We start from the raw sequence: 18,097 nt of genomic DNA, 5'->3' as shown, positions 1-18,097 counted from the left end.
TGCTTCCTACCATACAGAGACGGTACAAATACAAATAGAAAATACAGTACAGAACAAATTAGAATCATATGGGTGGCCAGCAATGGATTCCACAGTTTAACATAATTATAGCTTATTTTGTGCTGCATATTGGACAAGGTAGCCTAAGCTTAGCCAAGGAGCTCCTTTGAAGATGTGCTCTGACCTTAGTCAAGATGCTCCCAATTTGTTTTTTTTAAAGAAATCACAAAAAAGACGAATATAAGCAAATTGGCCTGGCCAATGAAACCCTGTATAATGAAATATCAGTTACCTGGAAAGGAATTTGTTTATGGAAAATTAACACCTGGACTAATAAATAAACTTTAGGGCATGTGAGGTATGACCTAACTTATTTATTCATGTTATTTTGCACTTTTCAAACACAGTCTATGTTTGGGAAGCTCTGGGTACAACATGCTGAAAAAGGTGTCTTTTACCAGGAAATGGTGAGATTTTATCTGCACAACCCAATCCACTGCATAAGATTTTGCCAATCCATTTTGCCTGAAAGACAGGAAACTGCTGAACAGTTTTTCATTAAAAAATACTTTACAATTAAGAAAATTGCATGCCAAAATCCCCTAAAAGCACATAGATAATTATGCATCGAACACTTCTGTAAGACAGATCAAAAAGCCTCTTCGGATTTCTTGCAGGAACAGAGCCTGCAACACAATGGTTTAGGAGTGTGCCCATTTCTATATTATTGGGATAATTTTCTTGTCTTAAAAGTTCTTGTTGTGGAAATTAGGTAGACTCAATACAGATACGGGCAAATGTCATGTGGCCCCAAAATTTTTGAATACTATTGTTGATTTCTCACTGAATTCATTGTATTTGCTTTGTTATTCAAGACACCAATATTTTTCTTGAGGAACTCTGAGAATCAGAGCATGTATTTTACATGATGGCTCTTCGTTTATTCTAAGACTTGCTTGCTGGCATTAATTTTGCAAGTTAAACATACATTCCAGTTGATATATGAAAAACTTGCACAGGTACAGAGGGGCTTTTTGGCTGTTGCTGGTTTTGATCAATTGCTAACGCCCAGTATTTTCTATAATGTTTAAAAGAAAAGAATGCCAAGATATCAAAAGTGGCTGACTCTAATTAGTCCACCTAAATAATTGTCTCTGTTTTCAGTAGGGCTGTGAGCCTGTCACGGGCAGTTTAGGGTCTGTGTAGTTTTCCCAGTAAGAACCTTAATTCTATGTGTTCACTCTTTAAAAATCTTGGTCACCTTAAAAACCAAACAAACCTCCCACACCACTGAAGGGGCATGAACTCCTCTCATCTGGACACTGCATAGAAAAAATGGCTCTTGCTTATTTGGTTGGCGAAACGATCATCCATGGGCTCATGAGGTAAAGGAAATTTCTGCAACCTCATCTGAGAATTTAAGCTTTCTCACATTACTAGGCCAATGACAAAGGTGAGTTTATCAAGCTCATCTCACGTGAATTGACACAAAGTGTGCTCCCCTGTATTTGGGGAGCCCGGGGGAAGTGAAACAGCACAAGATTTACATGCCAGTGCTGCATATGACTATGAAGTCCACAAAAAATAGCTGAGGTAAGCATGTGTACTCAATAGCTCATTGTAGCTAGAAACAATGTGCAGTGCACTTGGAAGTACATTTGTTGGTTTTCTCTAAGGAACTCATGTATGAGCTTCGTCCAACTATCTTACTTAACAGTGGCTGGCACTTAGCTTCAGTTTAAAGAAATCTGGAAAAACACAACTTGGCACAAGCTGAAAATGTCAAACAATGACTGATTTCCTTCCATTGAACTCATTGGTTGAAATACCTTTTAGGTGCAAGGAGGAATAAAGGTATTTGATCCCTTTTCCATAAATTGATAATAAAATACATGACAACACCTGGCAAGAGTTCCTTTCAACATACTGAATATTTAAGTTGTGGGTTTCCTTATGTCCGTGGGAAACGAGTACAAAAGTAAACCAAACCTTGGTCCATAATCTCCAGTGATAGAGCCTGAGGTTCAGTGATTCCCAATTCTAGGGGAGTATTTTGGTTCAGAAAGAAAACTCGTGTGGAAACTAAATCACTAGAATGTATCACAGCCATTTCAGCTGGGCAGTACTGGGTCAGCTGCAGCACTGGGCCAACAATTCTACCCATAACATGTCTTGCTGTGGTGGTGGTGTTCATTTGTTTTTTATTTTAAGTCTACCAAGCAACAGAACTTTTTTTTTTTTTAATCCAAAACCTAATAAATTCATGTAAGCATGACTTTCAGATTAAATCAAGCTGTTATTGGCAGAAAATTCAAACAAGTGTCAAGACAAAGATGAATGTACATCACTTGTAGATGAACAACCTAACTAAGAGCTGCAGTGACTTTTCTAATACAGTCTCCAAGAAAACTCTTACATCAGGGGAATCCTCAGCAGACTTGACACATTTTCCTCTGTGCCAGACGTGTGGAATAGAATTGTAGACAGATAATACTATTTTGGAACAAGCATGGAGCTGGGCAACAAAAAGTTAGAAACAGCTGACTTACAGATGCACCCTGATATGTAAAACGCAAGAAGGTTATTTAGACATTGGTTATATGCAAGAGCTACCTCTGATCTCAGAAATTCAAGTTAGAACCTGGGTGTTGACAATAATGCTGATTTTTATGATCACAAATTATATTAGTGCATTTAATGCTGACATGACTACTGTTCAGCTGCAAATACATAAATAATGAAATATTTTGACCTACACACTATTCAGATTCATTGGAATTTTAAGACATCATCAGGGAAAAACATTTGCTGCAAATATTTAATTTTTTTTTTGTTCCTATTAATTACTGGAGAAGTAATAAATCACTGTAACCAGAAGAGTGGTTAGAAAGTATGAAAAGTAAGTTAAAAACTAGGGAAAAGGAGCAAATGAGAAAGCTTCTCAGAGCCATGGTATCCAGAAAACATATGGAATAGGTTTTGAGGGAAAGCTATTGAAGCAACGAACATAAATGATTTCAAGAGACACCTAAATTGTTTCCAAAGGAAGAGACAGAGGGAAGTTGTTAAAAAGAAAAACACAATAAAGTCAAAAAAAGATCAATCAAGAAAGAAATCTGTTGGACAGATGGTCTTATTCTGGTCATAGAATATCTTCATTTCTTAAAAATGAAAATTAAAGTAAAAATGTAATACCACATTTGCCCAGTAGCCTTAATTTAAAAATAGAATCTCAGTCCTAATTTTAATTTCCTTGAAGTCATCGTTCAGTGAGATATCAAATTCGTCTTTGGAATGTATGAACATGTATCTTGATGTATACTTCCTAATGTAAGATGGGCTGCCTCTTCAGGCACTACATCTATGCCCAAATTTATCTCACCTAACTTTAGATCCCTTAGTGAAGTGTAGGGTCCTTGACCAACCACTGCAGATGGCTAGGACCACCCCTGAACTCCAGCCAAACCTAAACCACACTCAGAGGGTCCCTGTTACAGTTATTGAGGTGTAAGAGCCGTATCAGGAGACAGAAAATTAACTCATCCAGAATGAGTAGAGTTCCTGGCCATGGCCCATCTTGCGCTCTCAAAAATACATGAGGATAGGCAAGAGAAAATGATGAAATAAAACTCTTCTACCTGCAAGACTTTAGGGTAAAAAAGCTAGTGAGCGGCTAGGGGGCTGGGGGGGGTTTAGTCTGGAGAAGAGGAAGCTCAGAAGGGGACCTTATCGCTCCCTACAGCTGCCTGACAGGGGGCTGTGGGCAGGTGGGGGTCAGTCTTTTTTCCCCGATAAAGAAGGACAGGACAAGAGGAAATGGTCTCAAGTTGCACTGGGGGAGGTTTAGGTTGGGTATTAGGAAAAATGTCTTCACTGAAAGGGTGGCCAAGCACTGGAACAGGCTGCCCAGGGAGGTGGTGGAGTCACCATTCCTGGAGGTGTTTAAAGCCTTGTAGATGCAGTGCTTAGGGACAGGGTTTGGTGATGGACTTGGCAGTCCTGGGTTAACAGCTGGACTTGGTGGTCTCAAAGGTCTTTTCCAACCTTAATAATTCTAGGTTTCTGTGACTTCGTGCAAGCAGAAATGGGTGCAATCGTTACCACCACAGATGCACTGGGCAATCAGTCACACAACAAAAAAGTTTCATCTTTTTCTTCCCCCCATACTGTCACCTGCCACACATGTTAGATTCCCTAAGAAATGCCTTATTTACAAGTCAGTTTAGAGGACTTTAAACCTCTGGTTATTTACATGAAATGGTAATAAATGAAGCCTGTCTTTGCCCCAGGTGTCTTTCTACATAAGTTGTAGCCACATGGTATGCAGCAATGATCATTGCGTGCATGTGTGAGCATGTGCATATATGTGTCCAGATGCTTTCTGCTTTAAGGATTCACAACTGGAAAGGAAAATAATAAGCATAACCAGTTTGGGGTGGTTTTTTTATGTAATGTTCTTCAATGGGTGTTAAACAGCAATAAATCACCTGTCCCTTCTACAAAAGAGACTGTTTTGAATTGGAAAGAGTTCAATCATTTCCAGCATCCATCAGCTCTTTGCTTTAGGTTAGTTATAGGTGGGTAGGGAGTGATCTCCCTCTCCTACTGATTTTTCTTCTTATTTTAAGGCAATAAGAGGTATCAACAGCACCTTAAAATTTTATGCACAGATTATTGGTTACAGGCCTCATGAACCACCTAAGGATATCTGCTTCTCCATCTTAGCTGTAAAGCTGCCATATAGACTAGGACAGTACTTGGGAGGCTCCTTGGTGCACTCTTACAGATCCATCAAACACAAGAGCTTGAACACCATATCCTTGTCCAAAAAATGCATTCTGGTCCATGTACCCAAGGGAGAGGAGAATTGCCACATACAGCCTTCTGTAAAACCAGAAGAGCACAAATCAGCTCCAGAAGACCCTTAAATTACAGTGTCAGACTTCTGGAGTTTTTCTGTTTGGAAGCTTTGAGAGCTCCCATATATAAAATAATAATAACTAAGAATAAGATTTTAGAACCATACCACAAAACAGCAGTTATCCTGAAACAAGAGTTGGCTGGCTGATTGCTTGGGTGCATATTTAGTGACTGCATTTTTTCATGCAGTTTCCCTCATTGCTGGTGGGAATTTGATAAGGCACCACAAAAATAAATGAATGAGTGATTTCATTTCAGAAGCATCTTACCAGCGGGCTACCATCAGTCCAGCGGAAGTCACGCTCAAACATCTTGTCATTGAGGCCAATCCACTGGTAGTCATGCCCAATACCTAAGGAACCAGAAGGATATTTTTATTAACCTTCCCATAAATGGAAGAGATTTCATCAAAGAAAATAAAAAGAATTTGCACAGAATGAATCAGACATCCTGTTCTCAACATCCTTCTACTCATTATGCAAACAACTATTTACAGGCTGTTTTTCAGCTTTTTAATTTTAATCTAGGATGCCTATAAAAATGCAGATTCTCATCTAACAGTTTTAAAGAATCCTGTTTCTTCCCTTCTAATGGCATCTCCCAAAGAAAGCAGACTGGTTTCCTATTGGAGCACATATGACAGGGAGGAAAAAAAAAAGCAAAAAAGAGTAAAATAAGAAAAGTACATATTCTAATCTACATTTTTCACGTTTTGGTTAGGCTGTGACCAGTTTTGCCTAGATTGTGCAACACAACATACAGGGAACATTTCTTTATGCCTATGGTAATACAATACATGGTGGTGATGTCATTGATGTCAAGTGCACCAAAAGTCCAAAGCCTCCAGAAAAAGATGTTTCATCAATTTCCAATGCCAAAACAATAGTTCCTGTTCTCTTCCTCAAAAACAAAGTAATTTTTATGTAACAAATAATAACTTTCATAGTGATAGGGTAGGGAGCTTGCATTGATTGCAGAAGTAAACATGAAGAACATGAAGCGTGCCATTTCAACATTCTAAAAGTCAATTTTAAGATGGAGATGTAAAAGGAGAGTGATCAGGAGGATATTTCACCAGCTCCCAACCCTCAGTGCCTGCTTTGGTTTAGGGGAACCTCAACAGTACATACGGTTCACAAAGATCTGCTCCTCATGAGACAAGATGCTAGTCAGGTGTGCTCCCTGAAGACGGCATTCCCTTTCAGCTGTGTCCCACGTACGCCGATGGGCAAAGTATTTGTAGCACTGTCCTTGGAACTTGTGCCAGCCATAATCACAGGTCTCCGTGTCTGTGACAAACAAATACATCGCATCTCTGTTAATGGGTGTGAAGCACAAGCATGTTTCATGCAAGTGGAAGGATTTTCTGCAGAGCAAATGTTCGAGAAAATACCTGTCAAGCAGTACAAATACAAACAATCAACACTCATTCTTGAGACCTCACTACTTTTTCAGGTAGTTCTATTTACTCATTTTCTGTACAAGCTGCAAGAATATTATTTATGTAAGGAGTATAATTGCAACTAAAAACTTTGTGAGCTTCCACTGGTGGAATTGTGCTGTATTTGGACATCTTCAGTCCATAACTCTTGACGAATGAAATGCCTGGGTGCTGGACTGAAGTCAGTCTACATTTCATCTGATTTTTCTGAGTCTGTATATGGCCATGGGGATTTTTACTTGCAAAGGCAAATAGGTCTTTGAGTGACTGTACTGAATTTCCGTGATTTGGAAGAAACTGATAACTGAAAATAACATGAAGAAAAGTGCTTGTGACTGTTCAGCGCACAGATGCAAAGCTGCAGTATTATCTTTCTGAACTTACCCCTCCAAATTCTCCTTCAAAACTCATCTTCCCTGACAAAGTATAACTTAATAAACTTTAGGCATCACCTTCTAAGGAATGCTGTAAAGCTGAAATACAAAGTGATGAAGTGCATATTGTCTGTGCTTGTATGAGGGATGGTACTGTTAAGAATGCATTATAGACACAAGTTCACATCAGCCAGTATATCCTTTCATCTAAAGAGAAACAAACACGAGCCTTGGAACGGTAACAATCCTTGAATTTCATGTTGATTGTTTTGTCAGTTAGGCTGCTGTAAGCAGAATAGATTGCAAGAAACAACAAAGTTCTGTTTCCAAGTTTGCTTCTGCATCAACACTGCAGGAAGATTCAGAGACAAAAATCAGCATTAATAAGATGAGCATCACAAATATGATGCATGAATGTGTCTGAGCTGTGATGGATGGTGAGAAGATCTTGCCACTGAGAAAAGAGTTTTAGGGAGGAATGGGACAAACAATAGGGAAAGCTCAAGCTGGTTTGAGTTATGGGAGATGAAATGGCCCCATAAAGGACTCTTCAGCACAAGATTACAGCTTGTTCAAACTACAGCCTGTTTCAGCTATCTTAAGTACATGATGGCTCACCCTCAGGGTCTCAGTTGCAGGATGCTGAAGAACAGAAATACAAAGCTTGACCTTCCCCACCCACCAAACAGGAATTTGCCTCTTCTCACCAAGTTTCATCAATCCCCACACAAAACTGTGCCTGAAAGCAACTCTCTGGCCTTTCCAGTGGTATAGATATGTTCTGGGTATGAAACTGAATTTCTTATTTTCAGTATGTCAATATAGTCAATAACATGCTTTGGTCAAAGGTCTTTTTGCATAGTACAGAAAAGCCAAATATTACAGAATATGCCAATGACGTATAACCAAAGATTCTTTAACTATGATATTTCTGACGTTTGAGCAGCTTTCAAAAATTTGAAAGACAATTGTGGAATAATTTTTTTCACAACACAAGGCTGGTTCTTAATTCATAGCAGGCAGAGGCCATTCAGATCCTGAAGCACCAAACTGTCTATGTCTTTACCTTTTTTTTGAAATTTCCTAAGATAAAAACTAGACTTTACATGTACATAAAGAGATCTAAAATTGCAAACATATAACTTCGGAGGCTTACCACAATTTCCCTGACAGTTCCTGGCAACACTAATAGCACAGCTGTCATTGTCTTAAGAGTCTTGTATCAAAATCATTTTCTACTAGTCATCAGTCAGACATAAATGTACCGAATACAAAGGCATAATAGAGCTCACACTGATTATCTCTCTTCTATTTTCAATAGGTTAAGCTGTAGGAAACTGCTTGTGCTTTGAGTAATCCCAGCTAGGAGAACAGGAATACTACCGATGAAACAGGAATTTAATCTATACTACCAACTTGCTAGTTTTTTATATTTACCATCTTTGTGTTTGTATGAGGTTGAAGGCTGCAGATACAGCTTTAACCTTCGGCATCTAGGCCATTTTAAAGTTTAGTCTGCCTTTGGTTTTCGAGAACATGTGTTTAACCACACGATGCTGACTAACACTGCTATGTGCTTTGTGAAGGCACTTAAGATTTTATTATTCATCTTGTCCAGGGACTCCCTTATCCCACAGGAAACAAGACAGATAATAACAAGCAGCATTGCATGCTGAGCAAATCATGGCCAGAGAGCATTTCCAGGGTATTGTAGTCAAGCCTTCCCTGGCCTCTACTAAGGTGCATTATTTGAGACAAGATCTGCTGAAAGGTACACGGGGGAGGCAAAGAGGCTTGAAAACACAAAACCTAGAAGACTGGGTTCAAAGAATGAGATATCACGGCCTGAACATGAATCACAAATTACAAAATTTCTGTTTTTAAGCTAGAACATGCCGAACAGTGACATAGGTGCTCTCAGTTGAAAAGCATGCACTGCAGTGCACACACAGCTCCTCCCTACCATCCAAAATGGCATGTGGTTTTCCAAAAGGGAGAAGCTGAATAACTTCTGCACCTGTTTGTAGCCCAGATCTACAAAGACAGAAAAACACAGGGCTGACGGCTATAAAATACATAGGAGTTTTAGAAAGGGAAGAGAGAATTTTCTCTTTTTTTTGAGAGATGTTGATCAGAAGAGGGGGAAAGGAATGGGGAAAGGGAGAGTCAGGAGGATAGATGATGAAATATGCAAACCAGGCAAGTAAAAATGTGTGAATGTTTCATCTCTGCAGTCCTTTGTCCTGAGGCAAGTAAATATGTGTGAATGTTTCATTTCTGCAGTGCTTTGTCCTGAGTTTGTGTATCTTACTACACTAAAAAAGCTGAAATGGTGACACAAAGGGGTAAAGGCTCCATATGGGTATAAGTTTTTAATGCCTTTACTGAACCAGTAAAGTCTAATTGCAGGTGGCTGTAAAATTTCTGACTAAATCATCTGTGAGCAGAGTAGGTGCAGGCACTTGCTGAACACAATATTCCACGTTCATTGTATACTTACCCAGGAAGGTAATCACAGTTATTCCAGCACATGAAGGAAAGACTGAAACGCTGCTTGCCATATTTATGGTGTTTTAAAAGTTGTCTGACTAGTCTTAAGATTTATGACAATTTACAGGCTTTTTTCAGTGATGTGCACAAGGAGTTACTTACACAGCTTCTGTTCTCTGTGACTGCAACTGTATATGTATAAAAACATCTCTAAACACTGCATTAAAAAAAAAAACATTCTCTGTAGGTTTAATGCATAAATAGGTACCACTTTTTCAACAGCTGCAATAAGCTGCTGACAATAGATCCCTTGTCTTTAAAGAAATTCCATAAGAGGCTTAAAGAAAATAAAGACTGAAACACAGGTACTAGAACATAATAAGAGTCTTACTCAGCTGTAAATTTTGTTTGTGACTGTCTGCCTTCAGCTAATGAACAAATGCCTGAGGCCCATCAGCCCACACATCTTGAGGAGAAACGCATTTCTCTGGTAAATATTAAAAATAATCCCTTCTCAGCTGAAAGACATCAGTTAGAGACCATCTGTTTTCAGAAAGTATCTTTGCACTGAGCTTTTCTGAAATACTTCCATCCCAAGCTACCAAACCCTGGGAACAAACTGAATCAAATGAGACCAAAGTAATCACAGACATTTGAACAATGAACTTGGGTTATAAAAAAAACATCGTTCCTGACATGATGAATAAAAAAAGCCATTGTTTTGTTTTCAGAACCTGGAAGAGAGCAGCTGGTTGTATTATCCCAAGGAGGTATGTCCTGCAACAAACACATATGTGCCCTTTTGGCACACAGGTCCATGCATGCAGCTGCATTTGGTAAACAGGCTAGCCTAGGTGTGCCTGCAGACACTCTGCAGTAGAGAAAGCCAAATCTTAAGTTTAAAACACAAACGCCATTCCTTGAAAGCAGGTAGACCCCAGTTAGAATAGCAAAAGGAGAAAAGAAAAGGAAACTTTAGCCAGCCAAGGAAGGAAGAAGAAAATCTAAACATGTACTCATTCAGTTCCCATAAAGAACGCTTATTCTTGAAACTGAGGTTCAGATTGTAAGTGTCTACCATTTTATGGTTTCCCACATAACTGTTTGTGAAGTAAGGTACTCTTCATCACAAATGCAGGTGGCCAGATAATGCAGATAAAGCCTCAGACTCATGCACCTCCCTAGTCTATTCTCTACAGTTGGTTCCACTAGCCCAGAGTGACTCTGGGTATCAAACAGCTCTCCTCTCCTCTTTCCTCAAACACGGAGCTTGCAAAGCAATGCTTCAGGCAGGGAAACCATGAGGAGCTGAGTTCTGGGCTCATTTATCTGGACACTGGGAGCTCTCATAAGGGCTTTACACAGAGGGATGCAATGGAAAGACTGATGGCTCCCCCAGGATAAGACTCGCATTAAGATCTACTGTAACCCACAGTGCCACCCTTTGAAAAAAATTTTGGGGATATTTCTGCATTTTAAGAAGTGATGTTCAAATGTCACCAAGTGGCATGCAGAATATGCATCTGTACTTTGAAAAAATACATGTGGTTGGCAAAAGAGGATATTGTCTAACAGAGGTACTTCATTCACTTTTAATCTAGTCTGAACCAGAAACGATGCTGGCTTGCTGAGCTACCAATCTAGTTTAAAAAGGAAACACCCTCAGCTGCTCTGTTTCGAACATCAGACAACTTTAGCTTCTTTTCAGGAAGAAGTTCCTGGGCTCAGATTGTCTGCTGAACTGTTTCCACCTGGCAAGAAAAATGTCTGTCAGGGAGCCAACTACAGCTCACTGAGTCTCAGGACTGATTCCCCTCACCCTAGGTTAGATCACCCTGAAGGCTCCTCTAACTTCTACCACCTGCTGGAGCTCCCTGTCCTCTGGTCACATCCTAACACTGACACAAGCGTAATACATCAGCCGAAGATTTCTTAAGCCTAGAAAAATCTCACGGGGGCATGTGGGTGAAATTCTGAGCTCTACATTTTTTCCACACCAATATCATGGGACCAGGTCATGGTGGAGTTGTCTCCTGCTTTGAGCCTCATTTCCAGGGGCAATTCATGCTCGCTGCTTCTGTTCCTTTCCATGGCATTTTGAATACTCAGCACTGTGTCTAAGAAAGCCCTTCAGCTTCATTTTCTTTTTTTTTTTGAAGTTTTCTAAAATTAGTATATATTGGAGGAAAAAAAAAAGAGTAATGAAATACAATCTTGGTGTGCTCAACTCCACCTTTTCCTGTGGCACCGAGGTACGCATTCTGTCGTTCTGGCTGGTCTTTAAACCTAGTGAGGTCAGGACTGGTGCCTTGAAATAAAGCCTGCTTGCCAGACAACTGTGTCTGAATCGCCAACACAGTTTTATTTTGTCTGGTGGAGTGGAAATTTGGCACTGAATGCTTTTCCCAAGTCCCAAACCACTGCAGGACTTTAAGTGGAGGAAATTTAAATTCCAAAGCTGAGTGAGCAGGGCTCTGGTTCTGATTGACAAACTAGGAAATGTTCCCATTAACCACCTAAAATGCACTCTCAGGTTGGTCATAAAAAGCAGCTTAAAACTACCATGGTACTCAGAGTCACTCGCTACTATGGATTTGCTGGAATGAAGGGGAGGAGGAAGGGAGTGAGAACATTTATTTCATTTGTTGTGAAAACACTGTCAACTTATAATTTTGGAGAACAGATTCAGAAAGCCCTTTCAAATTACAAGGTTAACCAGACTACTGAAAAAGTTAAACATTGAAAAGTGGTAGAGCTGGTCAGCTTTAAAAGTTTTCAGCTCTAACAAATAAATCTCCATAGGTTAAGCTGCAAAGAGTTTGCAGACTGCCTTTCACTGAAGAGGAGAAGCAAACATGAAAACACACAATATTAATTAAACAAATCCAAAGGTTTAGTTCATTCCCCTGTGACAGAAAACATTCAGCTGAAGAAAAAGAGAAAAGTATTTTAATAAGCTTTAGAAAGTACACTTTGAAATATCATTTATTTTTCCCATGGAAATGCCTTCATTAATTTTACTGACAGAACAGATTTTGCTACCCTTATTCCTCCTATTGCATGCACATACTGAATAAGCATCTTGCACTGTAAATATTTCTTGTAAATAGAGTGGGATTTCTTGCAGGCAATATTTTAACAGTTACAGAAACTTGATGTTTAACCTGACCAGTTGTCCAGTTTAGAAAGACTTTTACAAGTTCCTTGTAATGGTGATCCTGCACTTGTTTTTCCTAAAATGATCACAGAAAAAATCAATTTGAAAATTCTGGGATGAAGTTGTCAAGGCTATGGTCCCCAGTGGATGGATTTATGATCTCGTATATTCAGTAGACTATTCCTACTTTCCAGTGATGCTTATTGGAAATGACATGGTTTGATATGTTTTTCACACGGTATATGATTTTTTAAGAGAGAAGTGTGGTCGTAGAGTAACTCTGCCCCTACTCATTATTCCGTAAGCATCACTACAGTAATAAGACAACCTCCTTATGTGTATTCCCAGTAGTTTGCAAGCCAACACAAGCAGGCCGTGCTTGCCTTGGAGCCACCTGAAAACTACGGCTGTTGCAATTTTGACACAGAAACTGCCCAATATATCAGTTTATATTAGGTACAGCAATGTGACTTGCAGTCAGGTTAGCATGTGGATAGACTTTGCTCTTATCCATCTGCAAAAAATGGTGCAGATGTAACCTTAAAGAAAAAATCCTGAGCTACAAATCACGGGAGTCTAACATACTCAAAAATCATAATCTCTCCTCATCACTGATGACATCCCACAGATTTTGACAGTTTCATCCAACCTCTTGTTTTTACTAGGCTTTGCCTAGTTACTCCACAAGGGTGTTGAAATGGAAACAGATGACCCAATCCCCACAGATTAAAGAATACACCTTACCTTGTTCACAGAGAGCACCTGTATAGCTTGGCAGACACAAGCAAGTAAAGGTATTGAGGCCATCTATACATGTGGCTCCATTCCGGCATGGGTTAGACTGGCATTCATCGATATCTACAACATAAAGATAAAAGTGTTTTTATGATACGCCCACCTCCTGGAAGGGAAATGTTCTTCAGCCTTAGTCACGCTTATTACTAGGACCAGCGCAATCCAGAAGAATGAAGTATTGCAAAAGGTCCAAGTGACCGGTTTATTTGTATGATAACTGATTTCACTATGCACAGCCTTCCTTTCTTTTCATCTACAAGCCAAGAAGGAGTTTCCTCAGGAAACGTGACATTACTGATCCACAATTTTCTGTCCTGCACTCTGACTTCTGAGTTAATTCCTAAAATCCAGACCTTCAATTCCTCATTGTGTAGCTGAAGAAGAAGTGTTGCTGTGCAGTATGTAGTATTTTCCTGTACTGGTGAAAAATTTGGCTTGAGTGAGTGACCACGGCATGAAAAATTTTCATCAGGTACATGAGACCTCAAATATCTTCACGAACCTCAAATACTGGAAATCTTATCATACCATTAAACAGACTGTTAATTTCAGTCTGCAAAGCAGCATGCCTTAGCATCTTACTGGTTTGCATTTCTCTTTTCTTCCTTGTCTAATCTTATCAGGATAAGGACAAAGCATCATAAAGACAATCTCAGGCAGATAGTTTACTGCTGAGTCTATAGCTCCAGAGTAAACAAACATTTCTTTCCTCTACTCCTCTGGCTACTAAAATACCTTGTCTTTGCCTTTTAAATTGGAGCACTAATTCATTTAATATAATTTGTGCATGTATTTGCACAGGTTATAAACTAGTATGTCTCATTATAAAGATCATACGAGGTTTTTTAATGAGTGCTGTTCCTCTGAAACAATCAGCTTGAACGTCAATGTAGATTTTGCAAACATCTTAGTCCAAAGTGAACTGCTGGTAGCGATCAACTATTAAAATATAAAAGAGAAGTTAAACATGACTACAGACCAACAAACAGCTGTGCAATCCTAGGAATAATTGCTGCATCGTTTGAAAGGCGCTTTTAAAAATACATTTTTATTTTAAAAAACTACTTCTGTTCAAATTTTAAGCTAGATCTTATTTGTTCCAGCCATTTGGAAAGCTCTCAATATATGTTTTATGCCTTATATCCAGAATATCCCTGAATCCAGGGCTAAAAATGCTGAGGTTTACTTTCTTTGAACACCACAGAGCATATTTCTATATGGTGAGTGGCTGTGGAGTGTCTCACTCCAATTCATTAATAAACATAAAGAGTTCTGGGTGACAACTGGCCATATTATCCTTTTACAACCCGAAAAAAGGGGAGAAAATTATTATCTGACCTCTGGTTTGCAACCAGGAGATGCTGTATTCCTTGACAAAGAACATTTAAGATGCAACATCTAAAACTTGGTATCTATCAGCAACAACCCACTAAGGAACTGGCAAACTCATTAATATGAGCTAGGCAGAGAACACTGGCTAATTATATTTTAATCACATACTGTCTTGCAGAGCAGAAATAAAACCATAGCAATCCTAACAATTATGCTGCACTGATATCAAACTTCGGGTAAGGTTGGGTTTTTTTTTATTATTTCCAAAGCCATATATATGAGAGGAGTTGAACCCATTTTATCAATGTTGAATGAGGTTTTTTCTTTCAAATTTGGCAAGCAACTGTGTAATAGAGAAATCGATGGTATTTATCAGGAAATGAAACCTACATCATTTCAAAAGACTAAACCAGCTGTACACTAAACAACAAAAACTACCACTTTTATCATACTTCAGTTTGCTGGTTGGAAGGAAAAGCTGGTTATTCTGAACTGTACTGGTGAGTTACTTGAAACCCACAGTCAGCAGGAAAACACAGATGTCACAGGCAGCTTGAAGAGGTCCTCAGCTAGAAGAGTTATCAAAATACTAATTTATACTAAAGTTGTATATGATTAGGATCGTATTTACAATTTCCTTGAAAAAATATCTAAGTGGCCTTCAGTGCTCAGCTTCCCAATCACATTTGGAATTAGTTTATTTTACTCCTCTTTCCAATAATTACACAAAGCTCTTCAGAACTATGCCAAATATTAATGTTTATTTGGCGTTATTTGATGTACTTATGAATGTAACGTTATGAATTCTGAGTCATGTAGTTTACTTACATTCTCTTCTGTGTGTGTACAAATCTGTGCGCTTCGTGGGGGGAAAGAAAAGGGATAAGTGGACCTCCTTCATTTTATTGTTCTCTTCTTAAGTAAGGCCTCACTGTAGGATTTTTCAAATGTCTATGTGTTCTTCAACTTCCAGACACAACACTTCTGCAGATGTCATGAAAACTTTATGCTCCATTTAATCAATACCTAGATGGCATCAGCTTACCTAATTCACACTGCTCGCCGTTGAAACCTGGCAAACATGTACAGATGTAAAATGAGCCGCGTGGATAGCAGGTACCACCATTAAGGCAGGGGTTGCTTTTGCATGGATCTTGGCCTGTTAAACAAGTAGGAAAAGAAAATTGATTCTGTAGTTTCAAGGAACTGGTGTCTTCCTGATTTTTTGGAAAAATAAATCTTTGTCAATTCCTGCATTGACATTGCAGACTTTACCATAGTTAAAGAAATTCTATCGATATAATACACTACTGAGAATAAGATAGTTTTGTAAAACAGTAAAGCTTGTTTTCAGGTATCACTATTTTCAATTTTAACAACAACATGGCATTTACTATGAACCAGTATAAATAATTTTCAGAATTACATTTTTTCATAGCAATTTGCAGTATATTTGGCAGTCATGATATTCTATTGAAGATTTAGTTTGCATGACATGACAATTAATTAGAGCTGAAAAAAGTTAAACATATGCGAAATGGGTGGAAAATGCTTTTTTTCTTTGAACAGGGTTAGTTCATGTAGAATGATTGGGTACACAGAACATACTGGCTGGCTGCTGTTGTTTCACTTTGTTATATTTAATCAGTCAATGCCCATGAAGTCTTATTTCTTTGAAAGGATGTTGTCATACATACACATTTCCCACCTGTCTTCCTTAAAAACACATTTCAAGAATAAAAATGAAGGTACTGAATACATTCATAGCTGAACTAAACAGTAAGATAAAAGCTTACCTGTTGTGAAATCCTCAGTTGTTACAGCAGTTACCGTTTAAATAGCTTTTCCTTGCAGAGCTTTATGACTTCTAGTGATGTTTATTTCAACTGAGTTTAGATACCTAGATATTTGCATTTGATTTAATGCCTATTAATGATCACTCACACAAACAAGTATGCACTAGGTAACCATTTCTAAGTATTAGCTTCTCAGAGTCAGATGAAAGTCAGGAAGACAGTCCTGGGATACGAGAAGAAAGCCCTGGCTTTGAAAACTTACAAAATTGTTAAGAGAGTTCTGTGACCTAAGTTAATTCAGAGAAATGAGTTTAGATATTTGGTTACATTTTTCCAAAACAATCTGATTATGATTTATGAAATAAAAGATAATTAGCATCTCTTTTACCCTCGCAAGTCAGACATTCAGAGAAGTCTTCTTAAAGTACCAAGCTCCCTATACAGTCACTGGAAAGCAGAAGCTTCTGTTGAAAACCTCCAGAAGAAAATCCTGTCTACATAAATTTGGGATTGTAATTAAGTGGGCATGATCTCACTTTGGAGATTTCAAAAAGAATCTGATCATATCCATAAAATAGGATGCTTGGTTTAGGACTGCTTCACTGCAAGTTCCCAACTTGGGGCTATGTTAAGTACTTAATGATGTTTCTTGTATGTTTACTGTCCATTTGTCCTCCTACGGACTGAATATTTTCCCAGTAAACATTTTCAAATTGACAGCTACCTGGATTATTTGAGGAAAAATAGTAGAAAGCCCTATAAAATCAAGCCAGTTCAGTTCTTGGTCCTCAGCTATATCTAAATAAAATATGAACTGAAGCAATGCAATTCATACCATCCTACTTGCATCATCTGTGTATTCGGTGAGATGGTGTCTAATAACCATTATGTAAAACAAAATACTATGGCAAATGATGTCTAACAATGAGACCTGTAATTTATAAAGAGGCAGACACTGTATCGACCAGTTAGAATTACAGACAGGCTGAAAACATGAACTCTCTGTTTTCTCTTGCCTGGAATGTTATTTTGTGGACTAAGAGTTATTAATTTTTATAGAAAATGCTGATCTTAAAATGTGCACTAAATCTACTCTCTAAGTCAACTGCAAGATGTTATAATCCAAACCTACCTGTAAATCAGTTGTGCAAGTCCTATCATCATGCCAACACAGAAAAGCTATCGTACAAAATTATATATTGGAAATTGGAAAATTAAATAATTACAGATGAATTCTGTACCACAATCAGTGTTACCTTCCTGTCTTTTAGAACTGGCTGATCACCTCAAATCTGATCCAGAGCTCCACAATGCAAACACTTGGGAAATGTCACTGAGCTTGAGTTTTGGTACCCCCATCCTCCTGGATTTTGCAGGGGTTACAATCATGTTGATTTCAAAGCTTGAGGCTTATGAGTTCTGTTGTTATTTCACACGGTGCTCTGATTATTATACCTCTTATCAGAGTTAAGACACACATTTACAAGTATCACAACAAACATATACAACATTGATCATATTTGAAAGTTACCTGGAATTTGCACTGCTGTGCCTTCAACTGAACCCACACTGGTGCCAATCAGGAAATCTGATCCATTAGTGACTTCCGAAAGGGAAAATGATGAAGTTACAAGTTCAATGGTATTTGGCTCCTCAGAGCTTATCGTTGACTGCTCATTTTGAAACAGGCTGTTTGCAGGGGCAGTGCTGTTTGTTGCAATGTTAGGAGCAATTGTTGTAAACTCCCCTTGACCAAACAAAGGTGATTGTGTTTCCATGCTTCTGTCCAAAG

General features: G+C 38.5%; 1 protein-coding gene across 1 annotated transcript in view; it reads right to left on the bottom strand.

Moving 5' to 3' along the window:
• VCAN (versican) overlaps positions 1–18,097 on the bottom strand; it is a 101,504-nt gene that overhangs the window by 13,522 nt on the left and 69,885 nt on the right. Inside the window, exons 8-12 of the mRNA XM_037373730.1 lie at positions 17,837–18,097; positions 15,555–15,668; positions 13,127–13,240; positions 6,051–6,209; positions 5,190–5,272 (exon numbers count right to left, since the gene is read on the bottom strand). Of these exons, the coding sequence (XP_037229627.1) occupies positions 5,190–5,272; positions 6,051–6,209; positions 13,127–13,240; positions 15,555–15,668; positions 17,837–18,097 (731 nt within the window). The remainder of the gene's footprint in view (positions 1–5,189; positions 5,273–6,050; positions 6,210–13,126; positions 13,241–15,554; positions 15,669–17,836) is intronic.

The sequence above is a fragment of the Falco rusticolus genome, chromosome Z (genome assembly GCF_015220075.1).
Source record: "Falco rusticolus isolate bFalRus1 chromosome Z, bFalRus1.pri, whole genome shotgun sequence".
NCBI lineage: Eukaryota > Metazoa > Chordata > Aves > Falconiformes > Falconidae > Falco > Falco rusticolus.
The sequence above is the reverse complement of the archived record's forward strand: the minus strand, read 5'-3'. Positions and strand labels throughout refer to the sequence as shown.